At 39.0% G+C, this 24,633-nt stretch overlaps 2 protein-coding genes across 7 annotated transcripts in view; one reads left to right on the top strand and one right to left on the bottom strand.

Moving 5' to 3' along the window:
* Positions 1–13,370, bottom strand: part of LOC133445983 (coiled-coil domain-containing protein 148-like) — a 51,067-nt gene extending 37,697 nt beyond the window's left edge. The window contains exon 1 of the mRNA XM_061723612.1: positions 13,308–13,370. The gene's annotated coding sequence lies outside the window, so the exon portion shown is untranslated. The remainder of the gene's footprint in view (positions 1–13,307) is intronic.
* The window catches only part of pkp4 (plakophilin 4), an 83,254-nt gene that overhangs the window by 8,618 nt on the left and 50,003 nt on the right, over positions 1–24,633 (top strand). For 2 of the 6 annotated variants that reach the window (XM_061723606.1, XM_061723603.1), the window contains exons 1-2: positions 8,932–9,031; positions 10,626–10,759. In XM_061723606.1, the coding sequence (XP_061579590.1) occupies positions 9,016–9,031; positions 10,626–10,759 (150 nt within the window). In that variant the 5' untranslated portion in view covers positions 8,932–9,015. Of the gene's footprint in view, positions 1–3,610; positions 3,714–8,931; positions 9,032–10,625; positions 10,760–24,633 lie in introns of those variants that run through there. The other 4 variants (XM_061723610.1, XM_061723609.1, XM_061723607.1 and 1 more) reach the window with 3 other exon arrangements.

The following is a 24,633-nucleotide window of genomic DNA, read 5'->3' as shown; positions in this document are numbered from 1 at the left end:
GGGTGATATAATGGGGAAAGAAAGAATAAAAAAGAATTAAAGGAACTATTACAAATACACACAGTAAATAAAAATAATTGTACACAGTTTAACAGAGGAAACCCTATTTTTGAGATCAAACATTTCATGTAATCGCTAGTTTTAAAATTTGACTTTAAAAGTTACCGGTAGTTAATTCTTGCATGGTTGACAGATTTTACATTACTTTTTTTTTTTTCATAACATCAGCTTTGTATTGATAGCATACTCCCTGCTGTGTTATTAGGACTCTTTAGTCAGGAGGTGAAGGACGCTTCCCCTTTGTCAGTTTAGTAACTACAAGGTTGTTGTTGTAGTTAGCCAGATTAGAAGTGAAGACAAAAATAAATAGATCTACAGTTTTTCTTTTCTTTTTTCAGTTTTGCTGATTGAATTTTTGAAAAAGATTACTTCTTAAATGTCAAGGCATTTAGAAGATTGCAACAAAGTCAAATTACCTCTGAAAAGTGGAGTTGTTGGCATTGGAAATGAACAAATGAACACAGTTCAAGCACATGACATTTAAAATGACATTTCATAGATTGCTCAGCTTTGCATTGGCTGGAGAGTGGAGAGGCAGATGTATGATTTCTAGAGCTTGCATTTCATCTTTTTATTCTTCCATCAGAGTCACCTGATATCAATAAGGTGAGAAAACCACTAGCTTTAAAGCAAAGCTTCTTTTGCTGCCAAATGCTTAATTTTCAGATGTGCTACAGTATATGATAAAGAAATAAGCCAAATAATACTGCAGAATATCATGCACTTATTTTGACGTTTTGCCTCTAATACAATTCCTATTCAAGAAATGTGGGAAACAGAGCAGGGCAATGATGTGTAACAGGAGTCCTTTGTTTTTTGCTCATGTAGTATGTTCCATCAGATCACGTGTAGAAAAATTGAAAACTTAGTGGAGAAACTGACCACCATCTTGCCAGTTTCAAAACTCCTCCGACCCGTGTGAGTGCTAATTCTCGATTCAGCAAGAACATCTTGACATCCTGACATCTCAAGTGCACCAGTAACCCTGAACAGTGTCAAGACCTTTTATTTTTGAATGACCAATAGCTTTTGTTGAAACTATTAGAAAAATTCAGGGCATTAGAAAATATAGTCAATGGCGCTCTTATCTAAAGCAAACTTCAAATGGAAACATTTATAATACTGGAGAACTCCAAAGTCACATGTGGTATCCGTAAATTATTAGAGAATACATGTAAGGAGAAATCAACGTTGTTTGTTTGATGGCTTACAGAGATGGTGCTGTCTGATCCCACATTCCCCGTATGCAGTGACCAAGTCGGTCGAGTGAATATGCATTTTTGTCAGAATCTGTTAATTTGATATTATGACATTATGTATGAGAGTACATCCATCTAAACTTAACCGTTTTGTTCAAATGTTAGCCGGTGTTTTATGGCAGAACTGACATTTACTGAAATGACTTAATGTATTCCGTTTGTATTAATTGTGCTTCCATGCACGTTGCTGTCCTGGCTCGATGGTTAAGGCACTGATTGTTCTATACTTTGAAAAGTAAGCATACAATCTTTATTCCAGTGCATTTGACTGGGTTGTATTGTTTATTTCCTTTCAATCCCATTTGAAAATTAGGCTTTTTTTCCTTTTGGCAAAATTCTCTTTTATTTTTTTTTCAAAGTCAACACAAAAAATACTGTCCTTGGCACCATTTCCAATACACTTTCATCAAGCAGCTTCTTTAAAAAACAGCTGGCAACAAATCAATCTTTAATGAGATCTCATGCCAACACCGTTCGGAATAGGCGTAAATGCATAATTGTTTTAAATTAATTTGAACAGAGTCAGGGTGGACTCACAGTAGCTAAGTTGCAACTTGCTGTACTCGCTTTTTTGAAACTGATCAGATCACCGACAAGTGACAGATTTCTAATGTGAATGCACCATCAGAGCACACTACATTGTTATATAATTCTACGACTTCATTTTGTATACGTTCTGATTGCTTTAATCACAAGAGCTACCCCCTCTTTGAAACCTGTTCTGTTTGTGTGTGCGTGCGTGCGTGCTTGTGTGTGTGTGTGTGTGCAAAAAATCATATTAATAATAATATTAACAGTAAAAATGTATTAGATTGTTGTGAGTCTCAAAATCAGGCAAATGCAACCCCAGACATCAACATTTTTTAATGCCATTGTTTATTTAAAAGTAATAGATCCAAACAGGAAAAAGTTATTAGAGCAAAACTACCCTTATGATTCAATAGCCTGAAGATTCAACTTTGGCAGTGATAACATGAAGTAGTCATTTCCTGTATTACTTTTATCAGTCCCTCACACCTTTTGTGTACCATCCTTCTTTTCAACATTGCTTCACTTTATCAAGGTTTTTGGGCATTCATTTATGCACAGCTCTCTTAACCATTGACTTCTTGGTAGCCTCAGTGGACATGCGTAAAATTAAATTTACTCAAGGTAAACTTGCTGGTCTTTAAAGTTTTGAATGCTTTCCTGTGAATAGTTTTTCTTACTGTAGAAGTTTTTATTTAAACTCCATGTTACTTGGAAATCATTTCATAACCCTTTTTCAGTTTAATGTGTAACTACAGTTGCTTATCCACAACCATTGCTTATGACACTGTCTTCTTATTGTTTCAACATACTCCTGAAAGCTCCAGACCAGCAGCCAAAACATTGTCTTATATTGAGGTCTGCGCACCCGCTCAAAATCAATTTATCAAGGACTGATGATAAGTAGCAATGGCAATTAAATGAAAATAAAATGTTTAAAGCAGCAAATGGAGAGCATAGAGTCAATAAAACCTAGATCATTGATTGGACTAATTTTTATTAAACAGTTAGATTAGTTTAGATAATGAATATGTCATACCATGATCAAATTTTAAGTAATATTAGTCTTCTAGTGCATCCCTTACACAAAGCATTAATTTCTTAACTGACTAAAAATCTTTGAAATACAAAATAATGCCATAATCCTATTGGGCAGTATTATTGCTACAGATTGATCATTTGTAGTATAATTGCACCCAGACAGGTATTAGGGTGTAAAATGTGCTTGTATAATAATGTGTGACAGGCTGATGCATGTCTGTCTTGCACAGGCCCTGATCTATTTAAGGGATTTGGATGCTATCAGAATAATTTATGTACCATTCTGTCACAACATATTACTGGGAATGGCATGTTGGAAACAGCTGATGTTGAACCGGTCGCTTCCTCATTATTTGAGGTTTTTGTTGTGAGGAATCTATTTTGAAGATGAATGATTTCTGTTGGAATTTCTTCACGGAAAGATAGTCTTGTGTTTTCACCGCTGCACTTGCAAATATAAACAGTTTCACAGTGCAGTCATTTTTCCAGCCTCTTCTTTGAGTAAATACATCTTACAAGTTTAAGCGCAGCTAAGGCCCAGTAGCGTATGGATTTAAATGTTACAGATGATACACAAAGACTGTTTCCTGTTTCCGATCAGGAGCAAGCCCTGCCCTGTGAACACATGCTCGCTTAGACTACGGATTATTGCAACATTTATGGGGGTGAAGTTCAATGTGGGAAATAGGCATGGGTGCAGTTTCTGAATGATTTCCTTTGCCTGCGGTCTTTGTGGGACTACATGCCATAAGGACTGCTTTTGCCACTGTACGAAGCCTCACCTTGGGTCTTACCTTATTTAATCCTAAATCAACAGAATGACAGGTATGTGTCTATTTAAAAGTCTACATCATTCTTTTTGGCTTGCTCAAGGTAATCATTGATAGAATGATTGTGTACACAAGTAAGGCTATTTCTGCTCTGGAAAAGGAGACATTCTTTTGCTTTGGGTGTGTCAGTATCAGAAGCACATTTTTGGCTGTTGAGGAGCAGAGTCAAACATCAATTTTTTGTGTGCTTTAATGCTGTCAAGCCCACCATATGGGGAACATTGAAACTTCTTCAACATCCTTCTACAAGATCTGAATTGGATTTTAGTGTCTTTGTAAAAAGACGTTAGTGTTTTACAGTGCATTATCCAAATTCTAATATTGACTCAGAACAGTTACTTGGTCCGAGCTGATGGTAACTTTGATTTATTACATTTGCAGACTATTAGATACTGTAGATTATTATACTGTAGATTGTTCTTCCAGGCACACGCTGATGAATTAAATGGCATGATCATGACTCATTTTAGTAAAAAATGCACTGTTTTGAAAGTGTCTCTGGGGATATTGTGTGTGATAATAGATTAGTAATAAGACAAAGCTTTATCATAATGCTGCTTGGCCATTGTAGAAGAGTTGGAAACAGACATGTTTTACAGTGTCTATGAATTTATTCTTAAAAGACACGTCAAAAATTGCCTTTTTGGTGTTGCCACAGTCAGTCCAAATTAGATTTTTAATTTGAAAATGTATTCTTAGTTTGAAAATGATGCTCCTTACATCTTTATAGTGGGGGCGGTAAAGACTTTGAGATTAAAGGGGAAGATAATTTATACACACCAGCATTGTAGCTGAGTCACCAAACAAGTCTTAGTTCATTCACGAGTCCCCACTTCTCAAGTCTAAAGGCTGAGTTATGGTTCTGCGTCAAAACGACGCCGTGCCTACGCCGTAGGGTATGCGTCGACGCGTAACCTACGCCGTAGCCCACGCCGTCGCTGACGTGCACCTCCCAAAAATTGTAACTAAGCGTCGAGGCGACGCAGACCAAACGCAGACCAAACGCAGACCGAGAGGGCTGTGATTGGTTAATTTGGTTCCCGTTTCCGGTTTGAAGCAGTCGTGAACTTTCAGCGCTCTTTTCTTCGTGTACGTGTGATTTTTTTTTTTTTTTTTTTTTTTTTTGGGGGGGGGTTTGCACAATAGTTGTCCTTATCTCTTTCATTCACTGTGACCGGAAAAGTCGGATAGACCATTCAGGAAAAGATCTTACTGCACCGTGGCGAAATGGAGTGACGGAGAAGTCCGAAGGGTTCGCCACGGTGACGGTGTCACCGTGGCGGCGTAAGCACGGCGTCGATTTGACGCAGAACCATAATTCAGGCTTTAAGCATCATGGAAGAATCTGACTCCAGTCCAGTCTAGCCCAAATTTGCCAGATGTTGTCTTAAACATACGCACAACCTCTAAAACACATTTTAAGCATCTCAAACCATACACATTCTTTTTACATTGCATGGCAGATTTAAAAAAAAAAAAAATGTATTTGCCCAAATCAACTTACAGGGAAATCAGTAAAATTTACAGTTTAACCAAAAGGCCAAATTCACCATTTGACAGTGCCTCCAAAATGTCTTTGCCGTTGTTATGGAGTCTCATTTTAACATCCAAAGGCTACAGCAGCTCTGCATGGTAGCAGCAGGCTAACTGTCTGCTCCACAGCTCTCCCCCTGCTGTACTCTGTGAAAAAAAACATGATTGTAGCACTTTCTTTTCCAGGTGAATTCTTTCCAGTTGATAATTGAAATTGGAAGTTGCCCCCACCATCTTCTTGATGGCTCCTAGGACTGACGATAACACAAACACATCTGCCAAAATCAGATTAAATTTCTGTTTTAAGCCTGACAAGACTCAAAAATATGATTTCACTTAAATGCAGCGTAGAAGTCCTGTCTCCTGCATCGCATAGCACAAAATACACCCAGACACAAAAGATATATCTCACTTCCAAAGTCACTTTGAGGACAAATGTGGGAAAGCAAAGAAAAACTTCATACCATAGAGACATTTTGGCGGTAGCCAACTGATGTTCCAAATTGAAGGCAAATGCGAGTTCAGTGAGCGATCACTATGATGCACAATGAAGTGTCGTCAGCTGTGTTTACAGGTTCACTCTAATACAGACTGAAGGATAGCAATCCTGCCCACAACTATAACCCTCCACATTAAGAACTGAAATGGATAACCTTTTTTTTTTACTGCAATGATATAATTTCCCTTTGTGGATTAATAAAGCATTACCAAATCCAGTTAGACCAACCAAATCAAACTGAAAGAAGAGAAGACAGGAGACAGCAAAAGCCATTTTCACGAAGTTGTTGCACAAAAGAATAACATTTCTTTAACCACCACTTTTTTTCCTTGGGGTAATTCAAACAAACCGAACACAGACAGTTTTGACACTGATGGCGTGGGCTTAAAAGCACAAAAAACAATATCGCAGAACCAGCTGATTGAAAACAAGGCCTTTGATGACCCTTGTGTTCCTCCATGCCATCTCCCAGCTGACACATGCATTATGATTTAGGTGTGTGAATATACCCATACATCCTTAGGCAAATCAGTAGTGTATAACAGTTGCAACTCCATATCATGCCTCAGGGACTTTACAGACAGGACTCCAATGCATTAAAAAAAAAAGTGCATCAGTCCTGCATTCAAAGTGTTGTGTAAAAAGGGTGACGCTTACAGCGAAGATAATGGAGAGCTTGGCATAGAAAGTATGGTCTGCATGGATCTCAAACCCTATAAAAGAACATCCATGCCTCTTATTGATGTTTTCAACATATAATGTCAAAATAGACTGGATTGAGATGAAGCATGGAGAGAAATTGACAGTTCTCTTTGACAGGCAGGTGGGCAAAACACTGTCCTTGCACAAGAAATGAACTTAGCTACATGCTTGTGATAGTTGTAATGCTTGATAAAGATCACAAGTTGATTTAGTCTGCTGAAAAATGTTTTGGGATTCCCCATCAACCCCCAGATCACAGGTGTGTGCAATGCAAAGATCCAAAAACACTGACATGACGTAGTCTGAGCTTTGCTGTACTGGATCACCTCTGCTGCACATTGGCAACAGGATACATGATTTCTTTACATCATCTAGTGTGATTGTTTTGTGATGGAGAAGCTAAACAGCACTCTTTAAAATACTGAATTTTTCATTTTTGCTTTTCTAACCATCGTTATTACCAGAAAGTATTTAATCGTGAACAATTCACCCTCTCTGTGTCATTCATGCCATTGATTTATCAGCTCTTAGTTTCTTTCCAAAAAAGGGGGTTCAACTATTTCAAATTCTGTGCTGTATGTTAGTGATGTAATGTCACTCAGCCTGCTGAAAACAAATCTTCCTCTTCATCTGATAATAAGCCTAATGGGTTTGAATTACAGGGCCACAGCATGTTTGAAGGTGCTGGCAATTATTTTCTCCAGAGGAAAAAATAAGAAATGCAGGACGTGAGATTTGATGAGGACATTTATGTAAGTCACTTGATTTCTACATAATTAAGGATTTCAGAGTGAGGGCACAAAAGAAAAGTGCATAAAAAACATTTCTATATCTATGCTTGCGAGACAGTATAGATTTTGACAGTCTACATTCAATAATTTAAACACAACACATTGTATTAATGTATTTAAAACCCTTTAATAAAATCTTCTATTTACAAAAATATTACACCTTTTTTTCATAGAAGCAGGGGCTCCTTTTGGCAGCACTTATCTCTCAATAAGCTTTGCACACCTGAGTTTCAGCAGTTTGCCCCTTTCTTCCTTGCTGACATCACATTTTGTCAGACTCGACGAGAAGTTCAGTGAGCTGACAGCTTCACTTCTCTTGCATTAGAAATTCTTTGTTTTTTTTTTCTCAATTGTATACTAAGGGGTTTTTTTTGGACCCTTCTAAATGTATTATTCTTGTATCACATAACCCGTATTCCACAGTGTCGTTTTAACTGTAGTCAATGCTGAAAACTCTGTTTTGCATAAATTTTATCTAGGAGATGCAACTAATAGCCTAAGTGGAGAGACCAGTACTTCCCTCTGCCCATTAACCTCCACCAACTCTGCATAAGGCAACTGAAGTCCTCCAAAAAAGAAAAAAAAAAACAATTTCTGAGATATCTGAATATCTAGTTTTGGCTCAGATATGTTCTTGGAGAAATGTGCAGGCTGGCCAGCTGCATGTTACCATAACTGTGTACTATTTTCTAGGTTCCTGCTAATATTTTATTCCGCCTACTAACTTTTATTCTTGTGTACACTAAAACATAGCCCGTCACAGATATTAGATTTTTTGGCACCCTGCATTACAAGACACATCTGGGTTTTAGTGAGATCACAGTACTAATTAACTTATGTCTTTTAGTGAAACTGAGGCATCATGGCAGAATTTGAGTCAGCCTCAGCTGTTTTCGGTGCTATGTCCCTCAAACGTATTTTAGTAGGATTTTACTTTGTCCAATCAGTATCAAACACTATTCCACATGCTCTTGTATTTTGCAGGGGTCTATTCCCCTCTCCCTTGAAATATAAGCTACATATAGTTAAGGAGACAGTTTCACTCAAATGGGTTGTATAAAAAATCCTGAGGAGTGGCCAAGTCTGAGGTCAGCAGATCTAATCATGTGATCCAGTAAGTTTGAGTTGGTTCAAACTGTTCTTGGCAGGCTTGAAACACTGAGTTTAATTTATGTATTTATTCTATAAAAAAGGGAATAATTAGATTAGATAATAGAGCATATGTAAAAATGAGAGAGAAAAAGATGCTAAGCATAACATGTTTACAAGTTAGACAAATAATAATTCTGGATAAAATGCAGTTTCTTTGTCATTAGATGTCATTTTATTGTCCTACAGTGCATTTTTGTTTTTTGTTGACAGTAATGATAGTGATTAGATTATGGATTGCCTATTTGTTTTGACCACAACAAGGTTATATTTACTTTATGAGAACTCCTCAACGTGATCCTTAGGTATTATCCTAATAACAGCCTTGAAACCACACAGACTGGGCTCGCCACTTAAGTGTCTTACCTTTTTTCATCCTTGTGATTGCTGTCTAAGCTATTGAAGGTCTTATACCAGAGTTTTCACCATCAGACGTTTTTGCAGTGCTTGATTCTCTTCCGTGTTTGGAATAAAACGTGTTGTTGAGTAATGTCGACAAACAAGTCTGTCAGGTGATTATGGGACTGTGGTAGGTTGGCAGTTGTCTTGTTGTCTTCCCTCCTATTTTAAATGTGCTGAGAAGTGAAAGCCAAGCAGAGCACAATCGTCCAGGACCACTTATAATGGGGAATTTTAGAGGTAGGCTCAGATATATATCAGTTTTCTTTCCCCAATGGTGCCTTCAATATGCTTTGCTTTCAATTGTTTTTGTTTTGTTTTGTTGTTCAAATTCTTCAGTCTGCACAGTTTGCACTTTTTTTTTCTTTTTTTTACAGAAACAGTATAGATTATGTACACAGATTTTGTCACAGTCAGGGGGATTTTTCTTTATTTGTTTTTTTTTTTAAGTTAAAGAGATCAAGTGTACCGCAATAATTTTCTTCTTCCAGGACATAAATGCCATTATCAGTGAAAATCTGTCCAGAGCAGCTTCTCATACTTTGTTCCTAAAATACTGGAAGAGAAAAACAGTTAATTTTGTCCAGCTAGACCAGGTTGGCAGCCTTTGCCAGTTTCAGAATCTGCACTGTGTTTTTTCTCTTCTGTCTGTGCAGAAGTCAGGAAGGACAAGCTATATCACATTCAAACAGCTTGTCCTTTTTCCCGTTGCTTATTTGTCTGGAAATCAAGTGCTATGTACCTGACTCAAACACTGCAGGGGTGATTCGAATTTAATGGGCTTGTTGGTACCAAACTAGGAATGAACAAGAAAGGAAACTGGGAGACTGACATTGTGACTCGTGGAATATTTTTTCTGCGTCGACTAACAAATTCAGTGGTAGTCGAAACATGTCATTCTAGACATAAGTTCTGGCACCTGACTCTGTGCAGTTCAGACACCTTGAATGCCTCACACTGTTTTGGTGACATGCTCCCAGAATACCTCAGGGTCACATTTCTTCCAAGAGGTTGGGGGGCATTTAACTAGCTAGAAGTACACACATGGCTTGTAAATAACAGCGCTGCATGTCCAAGTCATGTAGCTTGTTTGTTATTAGACACCCTGCTTTCATCTGCATGCCCAGCTCTGAGTTGTGATGCAGCTTCTGCAGCTTTTTCCTGTCCCGTCTGACTCAACAGGCTGCTTCTAGTAAATCTGGATCCACCTTGAGCAGAGTTCCCTTGACGCTCATTCAGCCAATAGATATAATGAGACCATATAGCCAAGACAGGAACACCTTATCACCTCTGTCTGGTTGCTGACTTGTGTTTTCTCTTCTTTTTTTTCTTTCTAAAGGCATGCTCTTGCTTTTCTCAACCTCTCCCCTGTATCTAATACACCAGCATGTGTTGCTTTTTGTGCACTATATTTTTTGTGTCGGTTTTGTGCGTCTTCCAGCGTATTATCTGGCATCAGCACAAACACTTACTGTCATTTGTGTTAGTTTAACTTTTTTTTTTTGTACTATGTGTCATACACAAATCATGATTTAACTTTAGTTTTTTTCTCGTGGCCATATGGTATTAATTTGAACTGAAACAGAAGTAAAACATTGACAGTCCTTCTCTCTTTGAGCCATATGGCATGTGTGGGTGTATGTTTGTGTGTCTCTGGTGTGGTGCATGACCGCTTAGAGTCCCAGTATTACTTCCCAGTGTGTATCAAGGAGGGGTTGAACCAAGTGTGTATTATAAAAGAATTGTTTGCACAGGCTCACAAATAATGTGGTATGTGCGCAAGATTTTTAGCTGAGTGACTCTGCTGACCAGATGATTGTGTGTGGCCACGCAGGAGGAATGCCTGCTCCTGAGCAGAGCCCAGTGACGGAGGAGGGGCTTCTGCTGACCATCCACGACAGCTCAACGGGCCGCAAAATGGAGGCTGACAACACAGCCAACAACATCCTGGCCTCCGTCAAAGAGCAGGTATCATTTTTTTTTACATTAAAAGTGTGCTCACAGCTCTGTTTGACTCAGTAATACAACACTGTTAAAGATTTAATGAACTACTGTACTTATAAAGTGACATTTATAAGATGCAAAGTTTTCTGGTGGTGACTCACATTGTGTGTGTGTGTGTGTGTGTGTGTGTGTGTGTGTGTGTGTGTGTGTGTGTGTGTGTGAGACATTTATCTCGCTAATCTATGAATCATGTACATTCTGGCTGGGAATTTATCTCTATCTATCAATCTCATCATTTGATTCGATTTTGATGCAAAGTGATTCACGATGCACTGTCGAAACGACTAATTTTACTGAGTATATAAATTCACTGCGTGGGATTAAATAAGCATGAATTCATAGCATAGTTTATATACACTTTACAGCAATCAACCACAACATTTTGATTCATTTCATTTTAAAGTTTATTTAGACGGGACAATGCATATTAATGCACACTACATTAAGCAGTGTGAATACACCGGGTTTAGCAGAGATGCTAGTTTCCACCCGCAGTCCCCCACAAACAACCAGACACACTCATTTCACAGTTTATTTAGACGGGACAATGCATATTAATGCACACTACATTAAGCAGTGTGAATACACCGGGTTTAGCAGAGATACTAGTTTCCACCCGCAGTCCCCCACAAACAACCAGACACACTCACACTCACACCTACGGGCAATTTAGAATGATCAATTAACCTAGCATGCATGTTTTTGGACTGTGGGAGGAAACCGGAGTACCCGGAGGAAACCCACGCAAGCACGGGGAGAACATGCAAACTCCACACAGAAAGGTCCTGCTGGGCCTCGGAGTCGAACCGGGGACCTTCTTGCTGTGAGGCAACAGTGCTAACCACTAAGCCACCGTGCTGCCATTAAATACAGTTGGTCGTAGTGTTATATTGAGAAGGTCGTCATGTTGGCAAGACAGCTCTGACCAGTCAAGGAATGGACAAAGAACATTTCACAGTCTCCTTGGGTGTCTGGTACCAGGACAGTGGCCTGTGTGTTGTGTGGTTGGGGCTTTGTGGACTGGCTGCCCTAATGCAGATTGGTACCTGGGGAGTTTGTATAAACATTACACCTTCTTTGACATGTTCTTATAGTCAATTTGCAGTTTCCACATGTTCCTTATGAGGATAAAGTGTGATGGATGGATGGATGGATGGATGGATGGATGGATGGATGGATGGATGGATGGATGGATGGATGGATGGATGGTAGATTTGAGATATCATTCCAATGTGGACTTAAATTACATTTGTATTGAATATCAATTTAAATTAGCTCTGTCAACCTACAAGACCCCATTTTGCAAGTCACACACACACACACACACACACACACACACACACACACACACACACACACACACACACACACACACACATCCTCATCTGTATTAGAACCAATATCAGCCAAACGAGAAAAACAAAAATCTCCCTGTCTGATGTGCAGGTCACCAGCTGCAAATCAGTTTATTCCGATCAGTTAATCAGTTGGTGAAGCTCTCATTTTCAAACCTTCTAGACATGAGTTAATTTGTCTGAACGTTTGCCCTCTCTAAAAACAGATTACCAGTAGGTTGTAATTCCTGCTGCATTTCCTACTGTCCCATATTGATTTTCAAATCTGAAGTAACTTAAAGTTGGCTGAAGGCTGCACCAACCGTTTCTGAACAGTTTCTGGCGAACTTTGACTGCAACAAACTCACATTAGTTTTGCTCCTTCAACACATTATTATCAGTATAGGAGCACAGTGTTGTGGAGCAAGTTAAATTTGCTAAATGTTTTAAAAAACAACATCTAATTCGTACACTGATTCTGAATTTCAGAAAACTATAAGTGGAATAGAGCTCAAAGATGAAAGTTTCACTGAGTTTATTGATGAGTATTCACAAGGGACCAAAGCTGTAGTTAGGTGATTGTGAAAAATTTGAAGTAGACTAAGGTTGACAAAAAGATTTCAGTTGTTTACTGCCTGCAGTTGTGACCTGGCTTGTATCAGTAAACAATCAGGAAGATAAACTCTGTTAGAGTTTTAACGCTAGAGGAGGGACATGCCCTCTGACTCACTCTATCTCTGCCTGACTTTGTCTGATTCATCCACACTCCCTTTTGGTTGCTGCTCACACACACACACACACACACACACACACACACACACACACACACACACACACACACACACACACACACACACACACACACACACACACACACACACACACACACACCTTTTCCACTCTGGCTTTCACTCCAGTTCCGTATTTCCTGGAAATCCAGGATATATAGAGATGCTGCTTATTATTTAGAAAATACTTTGCCTTCTATGTGCAGATGGATACATTTCAGTGTTTCCAAAAGTCTCTTTTTAGATGAGCTGAACTTTGAAAATTGCTCTTTGAAACAAGCTTTCTGGTGTCTGTTTAAATAAAAGTACACAAGACCCTTTTAGATTGGGGACTGAAAGGTGAGTATTGTTTTGCAGGAGGAAGGAAGGAAGGGGGGAAAGGGGGAGTACCTGTCAATGTCACTTCCTTCCCTGGAGTATTCCTCAGTGGCTCATCCGGTTAGAACCGATATCCATGCTGGCAAGTAGGAAGAGCGAGTAATAAGTGTGAGCGGCTGCTTTTATAGTGACTGGTTGGCTTGCGTGCGTCAAAGGGGATTCCTGCTGGACTTAGGACTGTAAAATTATTGTTTTTGCTGTCTTGAGAGAGCCTTGACATACGGATCAAAGGGTGAGTACAAATCAAAGTTTGTAGGAGGTCAAAGTCAGGGTTGTTTCTTTTTTTTTCCGTTTATGGTTACATGAGCTTTCCTGTGATTGTTGAGAAGTAGACCTTCCAGGGATTCCTTTTTCGATGTAAACACACGTCTGCTGCGCTGCAGCTGTGCTTCTGGTTAGGGCTGGTGCTTAGGGTTTTTGGGTGAGTGTTTATTCTGTGGTACTATTAATGTCTATTTTCTTTCTCCCTTTTGCTGCTTGTTCATTGGCAAAATTCCCTCCTTTCAGCTTTCCTAACCACGCCTCGTCTTCCCTTGACTTTTTCCTTCTCCGTCTCCTCAGACTTCTGTTTCTGTCACTGCTGTAGTTAAAGCTGCACAGAGTTGCCCAGATGCCCAAACAAGGACAGAGTCAACGGTTTATTATGGCTTCTCTCTCCGTGTGTGTTTCTTAGCTCTGACATGTCCTTTTTCTTCCTTCCCTTCTGACTATAAACACATGTCTGACTTTCTTTAACATTCATTTTAGAAATTGGTTGTGTTGTGCTGCTGTTCCTGCTTCCTTTTTTGTCCTGCACTCATGTCATATGTCGTCTGGATTGCACACCCACTATAGCTTTTTGTAAGCCCAGATTCAATGTTTAAATGTCAGTAGGTTTCTTGTTGTTTGTGAGAAACACACGTTTCTTTTTTCTTCTTTTTTTCAGATATTAGTCAAGCATATTGAATGGAATGCATTATAATTAGGAGATAAATAATCAGCTTCTCCGTCCTCATTACTTGGGGATATATTACAGTTTATTTCAGCCAGTGGCGGTGTTTCATAGTTAATCAAAGACCTCATTATTTTTTTATCTTTCATCTTAAGTTTCATCTTAAGTATAATTAAAGCAGTGAGAATCTAATAGAGATGGTGAACTTTTTGTAGATAAAGAAAAAATACTGTCTTACGTTTATTTATTGTTCTAAATATCATAGCTGTTGGTCTGATGTCTTTTTTGTAACGCTTTGAACAAAAAACATTGAAATAATGCTTTTATGGGGAATAGTTTACGTTTCAATTAATTTAATGAAATCTGACATGGATTTCAGATGTTGGAAACAGTACGATATAACACAGAAGGTGACAACCTTTTATTTAATGTATTTATTTATCTCTTAATCCCTGTGGCTGCTTACTTATTCATTAACCTCACCATCAATGGTTTCTGCTCTTTTATTCAAAAACAAGCTGAGTGATAATAGTTTGCAATTAGGCCCAAAGGATTGGTATTACATAAACAGGATGCCATTGAAGTTGAAAGAATGCATAAAAAGTTTTACAGAATGAAGGTGATTCATGGCTGTTGATGCTCTGTATTAATTAGTAGAGTAATTGCTAATCAACACACCGCTGCTCTTGTGTTTCTTTATTGATGACATTGGTATAACACTAGGGGCCTGATTTACTAAAGGTTTGCGTGTGTAAAAACGTGTGCAAACTTGACAGCACCCGCAAACCAAAGTGCCAGCTGATCTACTAACAGCGTGCAAAGAGGACTGCGCCTCTCAAATGAGCAAAATAGCACACGCAATTCATTTAGTACTTTTGCCCTGATGAATAATCAATATGGGGCGTACCCGCCAGAAATCGCTAAATACTGGGAGGGGAAGATGCAAATATGTCCATTTACCACGCGCAATGAGATTTACCAAGCCTGAAAGTTTTTGCGTGGATTGTGATTGCGTCTGTATTTAATACGTTCGAAAGGAAGGTGCTAATCTCCACATACAAAAGGAGAAATATTTTATTTGAATGTTAAATCGAGTATTATTCAGCAAAAGGTTGCCACAGGAGGCACATTCATTTTTTTATTTGTGATGATAAATAAATCACGTGTTTTCATGGAGAAAAAAGTGTTTCTTATTGTGCGCTTATACTTGTTCTGCAGTTGTCATACCCCGGTGTTGTGCCGTATTCAGCACCCCTGCCGTGAAAAGAACCCCCTCGTCTGACAAAAATTATATTCTCATTCCGTGTCATGTTCTGTTTAGCGTCCAGTTTTGTGTTAATGATTCATGTTTAAATGCGCTCATGGATTCCACAATAGAATCCCCAAAAATCGGGTAAATGGTTATTGATGTCATTAACTAATAGCCTGCTTACTGTGTTGTCTTCCATAATATTTGTAAATATATATAATATAAACTCCTAAGTATGTGTTTGTGTGAGTGTGTATATATAAATATATTGAAGTGTCAGTGTGTTGTTTTTTTTCTTGGTCTACTTATCATTGAATATACGAGGGGGTGCTTTTCACGGCAGGGGTGCTGAATACGGCACAACAATTTGCCTCTTCCACTAATATCTCTAACTCTAATTTCATTTTGCGCTTGCGACTATATCCTGCTTTCCATCCAGACTCTCCATGGCGCAAAGTTTGCGCCACAAACCGCAACGCGCAACACCTCATTTAAATACTGCAGTTTGCACCTGTTATCAATTGCGCACGCAATCTTAGTTGATCACCCGCAAAACACACAACAACAGCACGTGCAAACTTTTTCAGTGCACACGCAATTTAGTACTCTTTATTTAGGATCTTAGTAAATCGGGCCCTAGGTGTGTTAAGTTGGTAATATGAGTATGAAAATGATTTGTATGTTTTTATGTGCTGGCCTTTAAGCACTGGATCTTAAGTGAACTGGGCACTTTGAGAATTTGCACCAGAGGCTTACAGCCCTCTCCAACACCTTTTGCAAAAAACAGATCTTATTTGGAGAAACAGTGCTTCAGTCCTCTCGTTCAATATACTTTACACAGAAAAACCTAGCATAAAGTATACATCCTTTTGGAAAACTTTTACTTTTACTCAGGAATAATGCCCTTTTGTCTAAGTGTCCCAATAAACACGTATTTAGAGTGATTAGATCAGTACAAACGAGTGATGATTCTGGATTTTAAGTCCAGTTTGTACCAAATAAAATTCTTAAAACTAAGATCTCCTCCACTTTTTGCTTTGTAACATTGTGCAGTTCAGGTATACTTTTCTCTTTCTCAGAGGAAAATAATAGAAAGGTAAACCTTTTGGGGTTGCTCTCATCAGCTCAGGATACCTGCATCAGTATTACAAGAAGTACCCAAGACACATGGCTTTGATTTATTTTTTGCCATAAAATTTATGAAACAGATGAGGGTTCAGGATCTTTTGGGTTTTTTTTCTATGGAGCTGAAAGCTACAGATGCTTGAGCTCCGTCCCTCTGCTACTGATACTCAACAGTCATTGGCTCATCTGCATTTTAGGGGTGGGTCCTATCAAGTGGTCAGTTGGCAGTGATTGATTACTACTACTACTATTACTACTGTCATTTAGCAGATGCTTTTATCTAAAGCGACTTACATATGAGAGAACAACACAAGCATAAAATCACATAGGAGGGTCCAGCTGGATAAGTGCTGGACAGATACATATTTTCTTTTTCTTTAAATAAGAAAACTACGTCTAAGAATTGATTACGATAACATATACCTCAACATATGAAAGGTCAATTGTTTTTAGATGAACAGTGATATTTTTATAGAACTACTGATGGCAGAAATTTAGAAATGATTTGCCTAACTTTTATTGGTCAGATTGTAATGGATGAACTACAACTTTTGAGAATAAATGTTATTATGTTTACATACAGCGCACTGAGCGGCATACAAGCTTAATTGGAGTTGGAAATAAGCATGTAGGATCCTTTTGTGGTTGTTCGCTGAGAGAGTATTTGATGTCCTCAATGCAGGCATCAGTGCGTAAGAGGTCAGGTCATTAAAGAGCATCTCACTGACTCGTCTAATCTCTCCTTTCAAACACGGCGCCCTGGAGAGAAATGGCTTCAGAAATGATCATAGATATGACTGTTGTTGATATTGTCGGGGGGCTGGGGGGGGCACCTCCTAATGTACACACACATTCTTTGTTGTCCCTCAGTGTCCCTTCCTATATTTAGTCATATTAGTGTTAAAACACCAGTGGGCTGGAAAAGCAGAAGGAGGGTGTGATGATAGCTGTTGACGTGTTCAGAAGCCCAGATCTAATGCGGTTTCTTTTGTTTCACGAGTACTTGAGATTGGATCCAAGCACTAAGGGCTTAAGATGGTGGAAGAGAAGGGATTTTATTTAACTGTTCTGTATTGTTAAGAGGTTTTCTTAAGAAAAAAAAAAAACAATAAACTGTGGACGGCTTTGCTCCTGTAAATGTTACTAGTACTAACCAATGATTATGATCTAATTTCTTGGATAGAAACATTAGTTTCTTGTGGTCCTGTTTCTTCTTCATTTGTCCAAACATGCCTATGTACACAGTTGGCAAACAAGGTCTTTTAGACACATTTAGGTATGTTGTTTCAACACACTATCCCAGGAAAAAACAACAATAAAATGGAATAAAAAACACAAGCATACACCATAGTGGAATTTCCCACTTTGTCGGAGTCAATTGCCCATGAAAAAGAATCTGCCTCCTGCCTCTTCCTCCCCTGGCAAACTGGACTTAGACTCTGTGACCCCATTTTCAGTTGAATCAGGCGCAGATGCACACATGAACACAGGCTCGAGCTTTCTGACCTTACTTTGACTGCTGCATATCCAGTATTTTGTAAAAAGCATGATGAGCTAGCTGAAATATCTTTTCACAGGAGATACCCCATGCACACCTTTATCTTGTTTTAATGAAGCCAAAGTCATCTTTTTCTTAGTAACCGAGGTAAAGGAGTTAATACTTCAGGTCAGGGCAAAGCTAAAAGGCAGTATTGATACCACTTTGCATTTTTATGCCAGAAGCACAGCACAGTACTTTCTGTATGTGATAGTGTCTGCTCCACAACTATAGGCGAAATAAGAAACCTAATTACAATCGACTTGTGATTTTCTCCCCTGTCGGGGTATTATCTGCGTTCCTCCGCCTGGCACTGCCACCATGACACAGACAAGGAGAAAATCTAGAGGCGTAAGCATTCTGGCCTCGATTATAGTCATAAAAATGGAAGCCCATCTCCAAGCAATTACCCCATGGGGGAGCAGAGCAAGTATATGAGGGAGGAAGGGAGATTCAAAAGTGTAGGAGGCAGGTGAAGGAGAGTGCTCAGTTGTAGAGGATGGTGACTGCAGGGAAAATGACAAAAGTGAGACTGTGACCACAACGTAGAAAGACAAAGTCAGTGAGGCTGTCACCTGTGAATTGTTCTCTAAAGTGCAGTGACAGGAGCTTGTCAATGTAGTGGAAAACAGAAGAGTGGAAGGGGAGATAATCTGCCCTCAATGTGACATGATGTCAAAGGAGTAGTGTGTAGCCTGGCACAGTGGTGTTGTTTTGAACCCGTCCATGTGAGATTTCTCCCAACTAGTCTGCTAATTTTCATCACCATCACTGTCATCTTCATCGTCGTTGTCATTATCACCGTAATCATTGCCGCTGTCAACAGCACGCGCAGAGGACGTAGCCGCTGGAGGGTAGGGGTGCTGCGCCTCAACTGCTCCTCCTACAGGATCCTAGGATTATAATAAGGTTTTCATAGCAGACAACATTTTGAATGAAAATCAGGTTATTCACCTGCAAAGTTTATGTCGATGTTTCATCTGTTGCTCAAATGTCTCTCAGATGAGTTTCTTTAACTGGCTGAGAGCTGAGGTCACACATCTGCAGTCTTTGTTCATTCTCAAATCTCTGGATTGACTGTGCCTTGATTTGCCACTCTCTTTATTATGGCCCAGAAAAAAGCTCTTTTTGTGTGACACTGGACTATTGATCTCTCAGTGGAATTGTAGGGCTGCTCTGGCAATGTCATCACAATACTGCAGCAGTTAGGTGTTTGGTTCCATTCATGGAGACAAGGATTACATTTGCGAGTTACTCAGATTTATGGGCATTATGGCTGGACATCGTGACAGGGGTCACAAGAGTTTTTGTTGAACCCCTACAGCTCGTCGCTGCGAAGCACAAAAGCAAGTTAGATCAAAAGACCTGACTGCTGAGGGCAAAAAAATGAATTAAAACATTTTTTTATTTCAAAATGCTGTAAAATACTTCTGTACTATATGAACCGAGACTTTTTAATGCTTATCTAAGATCTGGCTAAATGACAGACTGTCCAACATATACTTTCTGATTTGCAGTAAATTATTAGTGTGGACAAACCATCTTTTCTAAATCTAAGTTATCAAGTGAATAATGTATGTTTAAACTGAGCTGTTTTACATTAAGATATTTAATTTAGAGTGAAGTAACGTTTCAATCAATAAAAGATAATTAATATGAAAAAAGTAATGGAGTAACTGTATTTTACACTTTTTTCATCTACTACTAGTTTATTTACAATTATTGTTTTGTTTTACTAAGTGCTTCAGTGTGTTATGATGTAAACGGCTTTGTGCATTTTTTGTGGATATTAAGGCTGAAGGAGTTATGGATTTTTAATTGAAATCACAATTTTAACTGATACAGTAAGTGCTGGTAAATCACAAAGGTTGCTAGTATTTATGCCAATAAAGCCTGATTATTTTCGACTGTTTTGCTATGCTGTGAGGCAACAATATAATTAACTAATATTTCAGTCCTTTTTGAAAGCATTTTAGAATCAAACTATATCACAATTCATAATTTTTATGGACAGGATTTCTAGGCGTAGCCAGGGGCCGGACGGGATCCGGTTTGGGAAACTCAGGATTTCATCTCTGCTTTTTGCGGATGAGCCTGTCCCTTTTGGCTTCATCGGACCGGGACCTTCAGCATGTGCTGGGGCGGTTTGCGGCCGAGTGCGACGCGGCAGGGATGAGAATCAGCACCTCCAAAACCGAGGCCATGGTTCTCCACCGGGAAAGGGTGGTGTGCCTTCTCCGGGTGGGTGGAGAAGTCCTGCCTCAGGTGGAGGAGTTCAAGTATCTCGGGGTCTTGTTCACGAGTGAGGGAACAATGGAGCGTGAGATTGACAGACGGATCGGTGCAGCGTCCGCAGTTATGTTGATGTACCGGAAGAAGTGAAGAAGGTGAAGAAGGAGCTGAGTCGAAAGGCGAAGCTCTCGATTTACCGGTCAATCTACGCACCTACCCTCACCTATGGCCATGAACTTTGGGTAATGACCGAAAGGACAAGATCGCGGATACAAGCGGCCGAGATGAGTTTCCTCGGCATGGTGGCTGGACGCTCCCTTAGAGATAGGGTGAGGAGTTCGGTCACCCGGGAGGAGCTCGGAGTCGAGCCGCTGCTCCTTCACATTGAGAGGAGTCAGCTGAGGTGGCTTGGGCATCTGTACCGGATCCTCCTGGACGCCTCCCTAGGGAGGTGTTCCAGGCATGTCCCACCGGGAGGAGACCCCGGGGAAGACCCAGGACACGCTGGAGAGACTATGTCTCTCGGCTGGCCAGGGAACGTCTCGGACTCCCCTCGGAAGAGCTGGAGGAGGTGTCTGGGGTGAAGGAAGTCTGGGCATCTCTGCTGAGGCTGCTGCCCCCGCGACCCGGGAACGGATAAGCGGAAGAAGATGGATGGATGGACTATATCACAATATCTGTCAGAAATATTGCAGTTTAGATATTTTAATTCAACATATCAGGAAGAACTACTACAATGTTGTAACTTTTGGGAGAATGAATACATGGGTAATTAAGTCCTTTTTTCTTCTTTTTTGCCCTCTAGCTGTAATTGTTCACGCATGCACTTAAGAGCTGGAGAGTTTCTGCTTAAGATGTTCTCTCATGAAAGAGATGGAGGTGTTTCAGGTCTGCTTCTGTCTGGTGCACCCAGGAGGAGGTTGGACATGATGCAAATAGTAAAATGTGGAAATCAATTTGTTTTCTTTTCAACATGTGGAGAAGGGTGGATGAGGCTCCTTTATGACTGTTTTTGTGCTGACATCAATTATTTTAACATATCCACAACATCCACAACACCAAAGAATAAGAGGAAAGTACAGAACAAGTACAAAACAACATAAACAACTTTTACAGCAAGCTCTATTGTGTGCAGTAAATATTCATCTGTCAGATGCTTCTGAATCCAAGTTTAGCCCGCTGGAATGTATTTGTTTCTTTGTCTGTTCCACCGATTCCAATTTTGGACTTTTCCTCTTTTTCCTTCCAAGCATTATAATTTATTGCTTGCCAATTAAAATTTTTGTTTTAAATTAACTTTCTGCTGCTTTGATAAATAGAATTAAATAAATAGACATGCATGTATCTGTACATGAACCCAAATCAAGTGAAATCTACGCCTGAATTGTCATTTTTAGACCACAAGACAGAAATTAATTACCGGTAAAACAAAAATAATGTTGTTGTTGTTTTTTTTTGTGATTGTGAATTTTCGTTGTTTCAAAATTGAAACAACAATAAAAAAAATAATTCCTTAGCCCTTTTCTGAGCCTTTTTTAGCTTTTTCAGATTGGGTATGTTCGTCAGGTTGATACTGTTAAGCGTTGGACTTTGTCGGTGGTTTGAGTTTATTTTCTTAGTTGTTCCTCTATGGCAAATTTATTTTTTTTTTTTTTACCTATTAGTTTTTTCACATTGCTGGCTGTGGCTTTTCTAATGACAGTAAAAAACTTGCACACAAAAGACTTTCTGGCAAATAAGACTGTGTCTGTGCCATGATGCTTCAGTGGTAGGAAAATAAATTGGATTTATCAGTGCTGTAGACAAGATGCATTTACTCCGTTTAAAAAAAAATAAAAATTCTCCCTTGCTGGTATACAAGTAACCAGTTCAAGTCAGTTAAACTGAAAACTGCCTAGTTTAACTGTATCTCTCAAAATGTCAATGCTGTTGCTAAAAATATGCCTTTGTTCCCTCTGTTTGTGCGAACCACCAGTGTGATGTCACAAATGAGGCCTACACAATATTGAACAACTTTTTGACTAGTAGTCAGTGGACTGATGAACAAATTGAACAAGAATAATTTGTGAAAAATAAATGATGAGGTTATTGGTGCATCTGTTTATGAAGACTGACGTGATTTTTCTTTCACCATCCCTCTCATTCAGTCTTTGTTATTGAAGGTCTTTCATCTATTGTCATTCTTTGTGCAGCAGATATTGGGTACAGCTCTCTCTGATGGAAATGACAGCTCCTATAATAGCATTCAGCTTGTATGACAGTCTTTAATTATCAAGACAGATTGGAACTTCTTGTGATGCTCATGTTTTGTGTAAACAGGAATAATTTTCGTAAAAATCTTAAAACAATTAAGTCAATTTTTAATAATTTCATTGAAGGGTAATGCCATAAAATGAGATTGACATATCAAGTTAGACCAGAGGAAGGATCAGTGATCAATAATGGCACATGTTGGAAAAGCATACTGTACTGTAAAGATCTGATACAAAAGTCATTTGATTCACTGTTTTTTGGTTAAACATTTAAACAAAAAAAGTTAAGTTAAAAAAACACAAGAGTTTTTGGCCCTGCTGGGGAGGAACTGTCTAGGCAGAGACCCCTTTCTTTCACTGAAAACATCTGGGAAAGGCTCCAGCAGACACCCATGACCCTGAATAGGAATAAACAAGTATAGTTCATGGATGGATAAATCAGAGAAAAAAAATATTCATATCATATTAATACTTTGGAGGTCAGTCAGTCCACATAGCTAGGATTTAAAAGCCAGCATTTAAATCAGGTTAAGGTCTGGATTTGCAGGAGTACTTAAGATCTTTGTCTTTTGACCCAGTTTCATCCAAGCCTTAGCTGCTGAGCAGATCCTACGACATGTCACTCGAGTACTTTCCTATACAAGAGTTCAAGGCCAGCTAAATGACTACAAGATGCTCAACAAACTAGAATCATTACCCTTTCACCACCACTTATCACAGTCGGCATGAGATGTTTATCCCGATATGTTATTTGGTATTCATTACGACCAGACCTCCTCACTTCTTTTCTCCTCAAATCTTTTCAAAGGTTTTGTTCGTGGTTTGTTGTAAATATGGATGAGGATACACATCTTCCAAACAGCTATACTTGCACAGTTCATTAATATTTAATGAATTGATCGACAGTAGGAATTGCTTCTCTAAGATTATTGCTGATGTCTTCCCTTCATGGAGTTAACGCAAACCTGAATACTTTCCAAATTGGCGAAATATCTGCTTTCATACATGCATTCATACATTATCAAGTCATCAAGTAGTCATCAAATCTTCTTTTTCTTTGAATTCATACAGATGTTGCAAAGATGCTTTTGTTAACTTTTTGCATCTTTCTTCTGTATGTTGATGTAGCTGTGAAACAATGATTACGTGTTCATTACTGCACAACAGGATTCTAATTTTTTGACCCAGAAAGTCATACCTGGTGAAACACCATCCCCCGCATGAATGAAGTTTCATATTAGTATTTGTAGACTTGTGCAGCATTATCAGCTTATGTGGTATAAAAGCTGAATTTTAGCCGTGGGTGTTGAAGCAATTTTCACTCTTTTTTACTTATAGCTTTTGTCTATGACTATTAACACTCAGCTTTACAAACAGCTTTCATGTAGTTTGAGCTGACTGTGGATTATGGTTATTATAATTCAGCCATGTTGGTGTGCCACATGCCTTAATGTTTTTAAAAAGGTGACTTTGTGGCAGTTTTTGGAAAGTAATTGCATCGTATAGTTGTTCCAGGACCGTTCCCACAGCCTACTCTGGGTTTTGTTCTCTGCGTTCACGCCCCCAGGCCTGCCTTTCTGTGCCCACTGCTGCAGAAATCCTTTAACCTCTGCTGTCATTCTCCCACTGTGCAGCAGTGTCCGTTGCTTATTGGAATGCATTTGCATCGCTGCAGTGAGAATGCAGAGCTGTCAGGCCTCATTGCCACTTAATGAACAAACATATTTCTGGTAAATCCTCTTGTTAAGTGGTCAAACCATCTGCACGAGTTATGCTAAATGGATCTGAACGTTTTAAATAAGGTTACATCTTGTGTTATTGCCAGATCGCATTCATTTCAACTACTCACATAGTCTTTTGGCCTGTCATCAAATGTTATAATACTTGACCATAGCTATATTCTTCTCTCTATTGCCTAAATGTTCCAGGTTAATTTCTGCCTTATTTGTTGTTTTCATGTTCAAACTAATACACGGAAAATTCCTTAATTTGCTTTCTGTATCCACTTCATG

Source organism: Cololabis saira, chromosome 6 (genome assembly GCF_033807715.1).
Source record: "Cololabis saira isolate AMF1-May2022 chromosome 6, fColSai1.1, whole genome shotgun sequence".
Lineage (NCBI taxonomy): Eukaryota > Metazoa > Chordata > Actinopteri > Beloniformes > Belonidae > Cololabis > Cololabis saira.
Note: the sequence above shows the minus strand (reverse complement) of the source record. Positions and strands in the feature narration are given on the sequence as shown.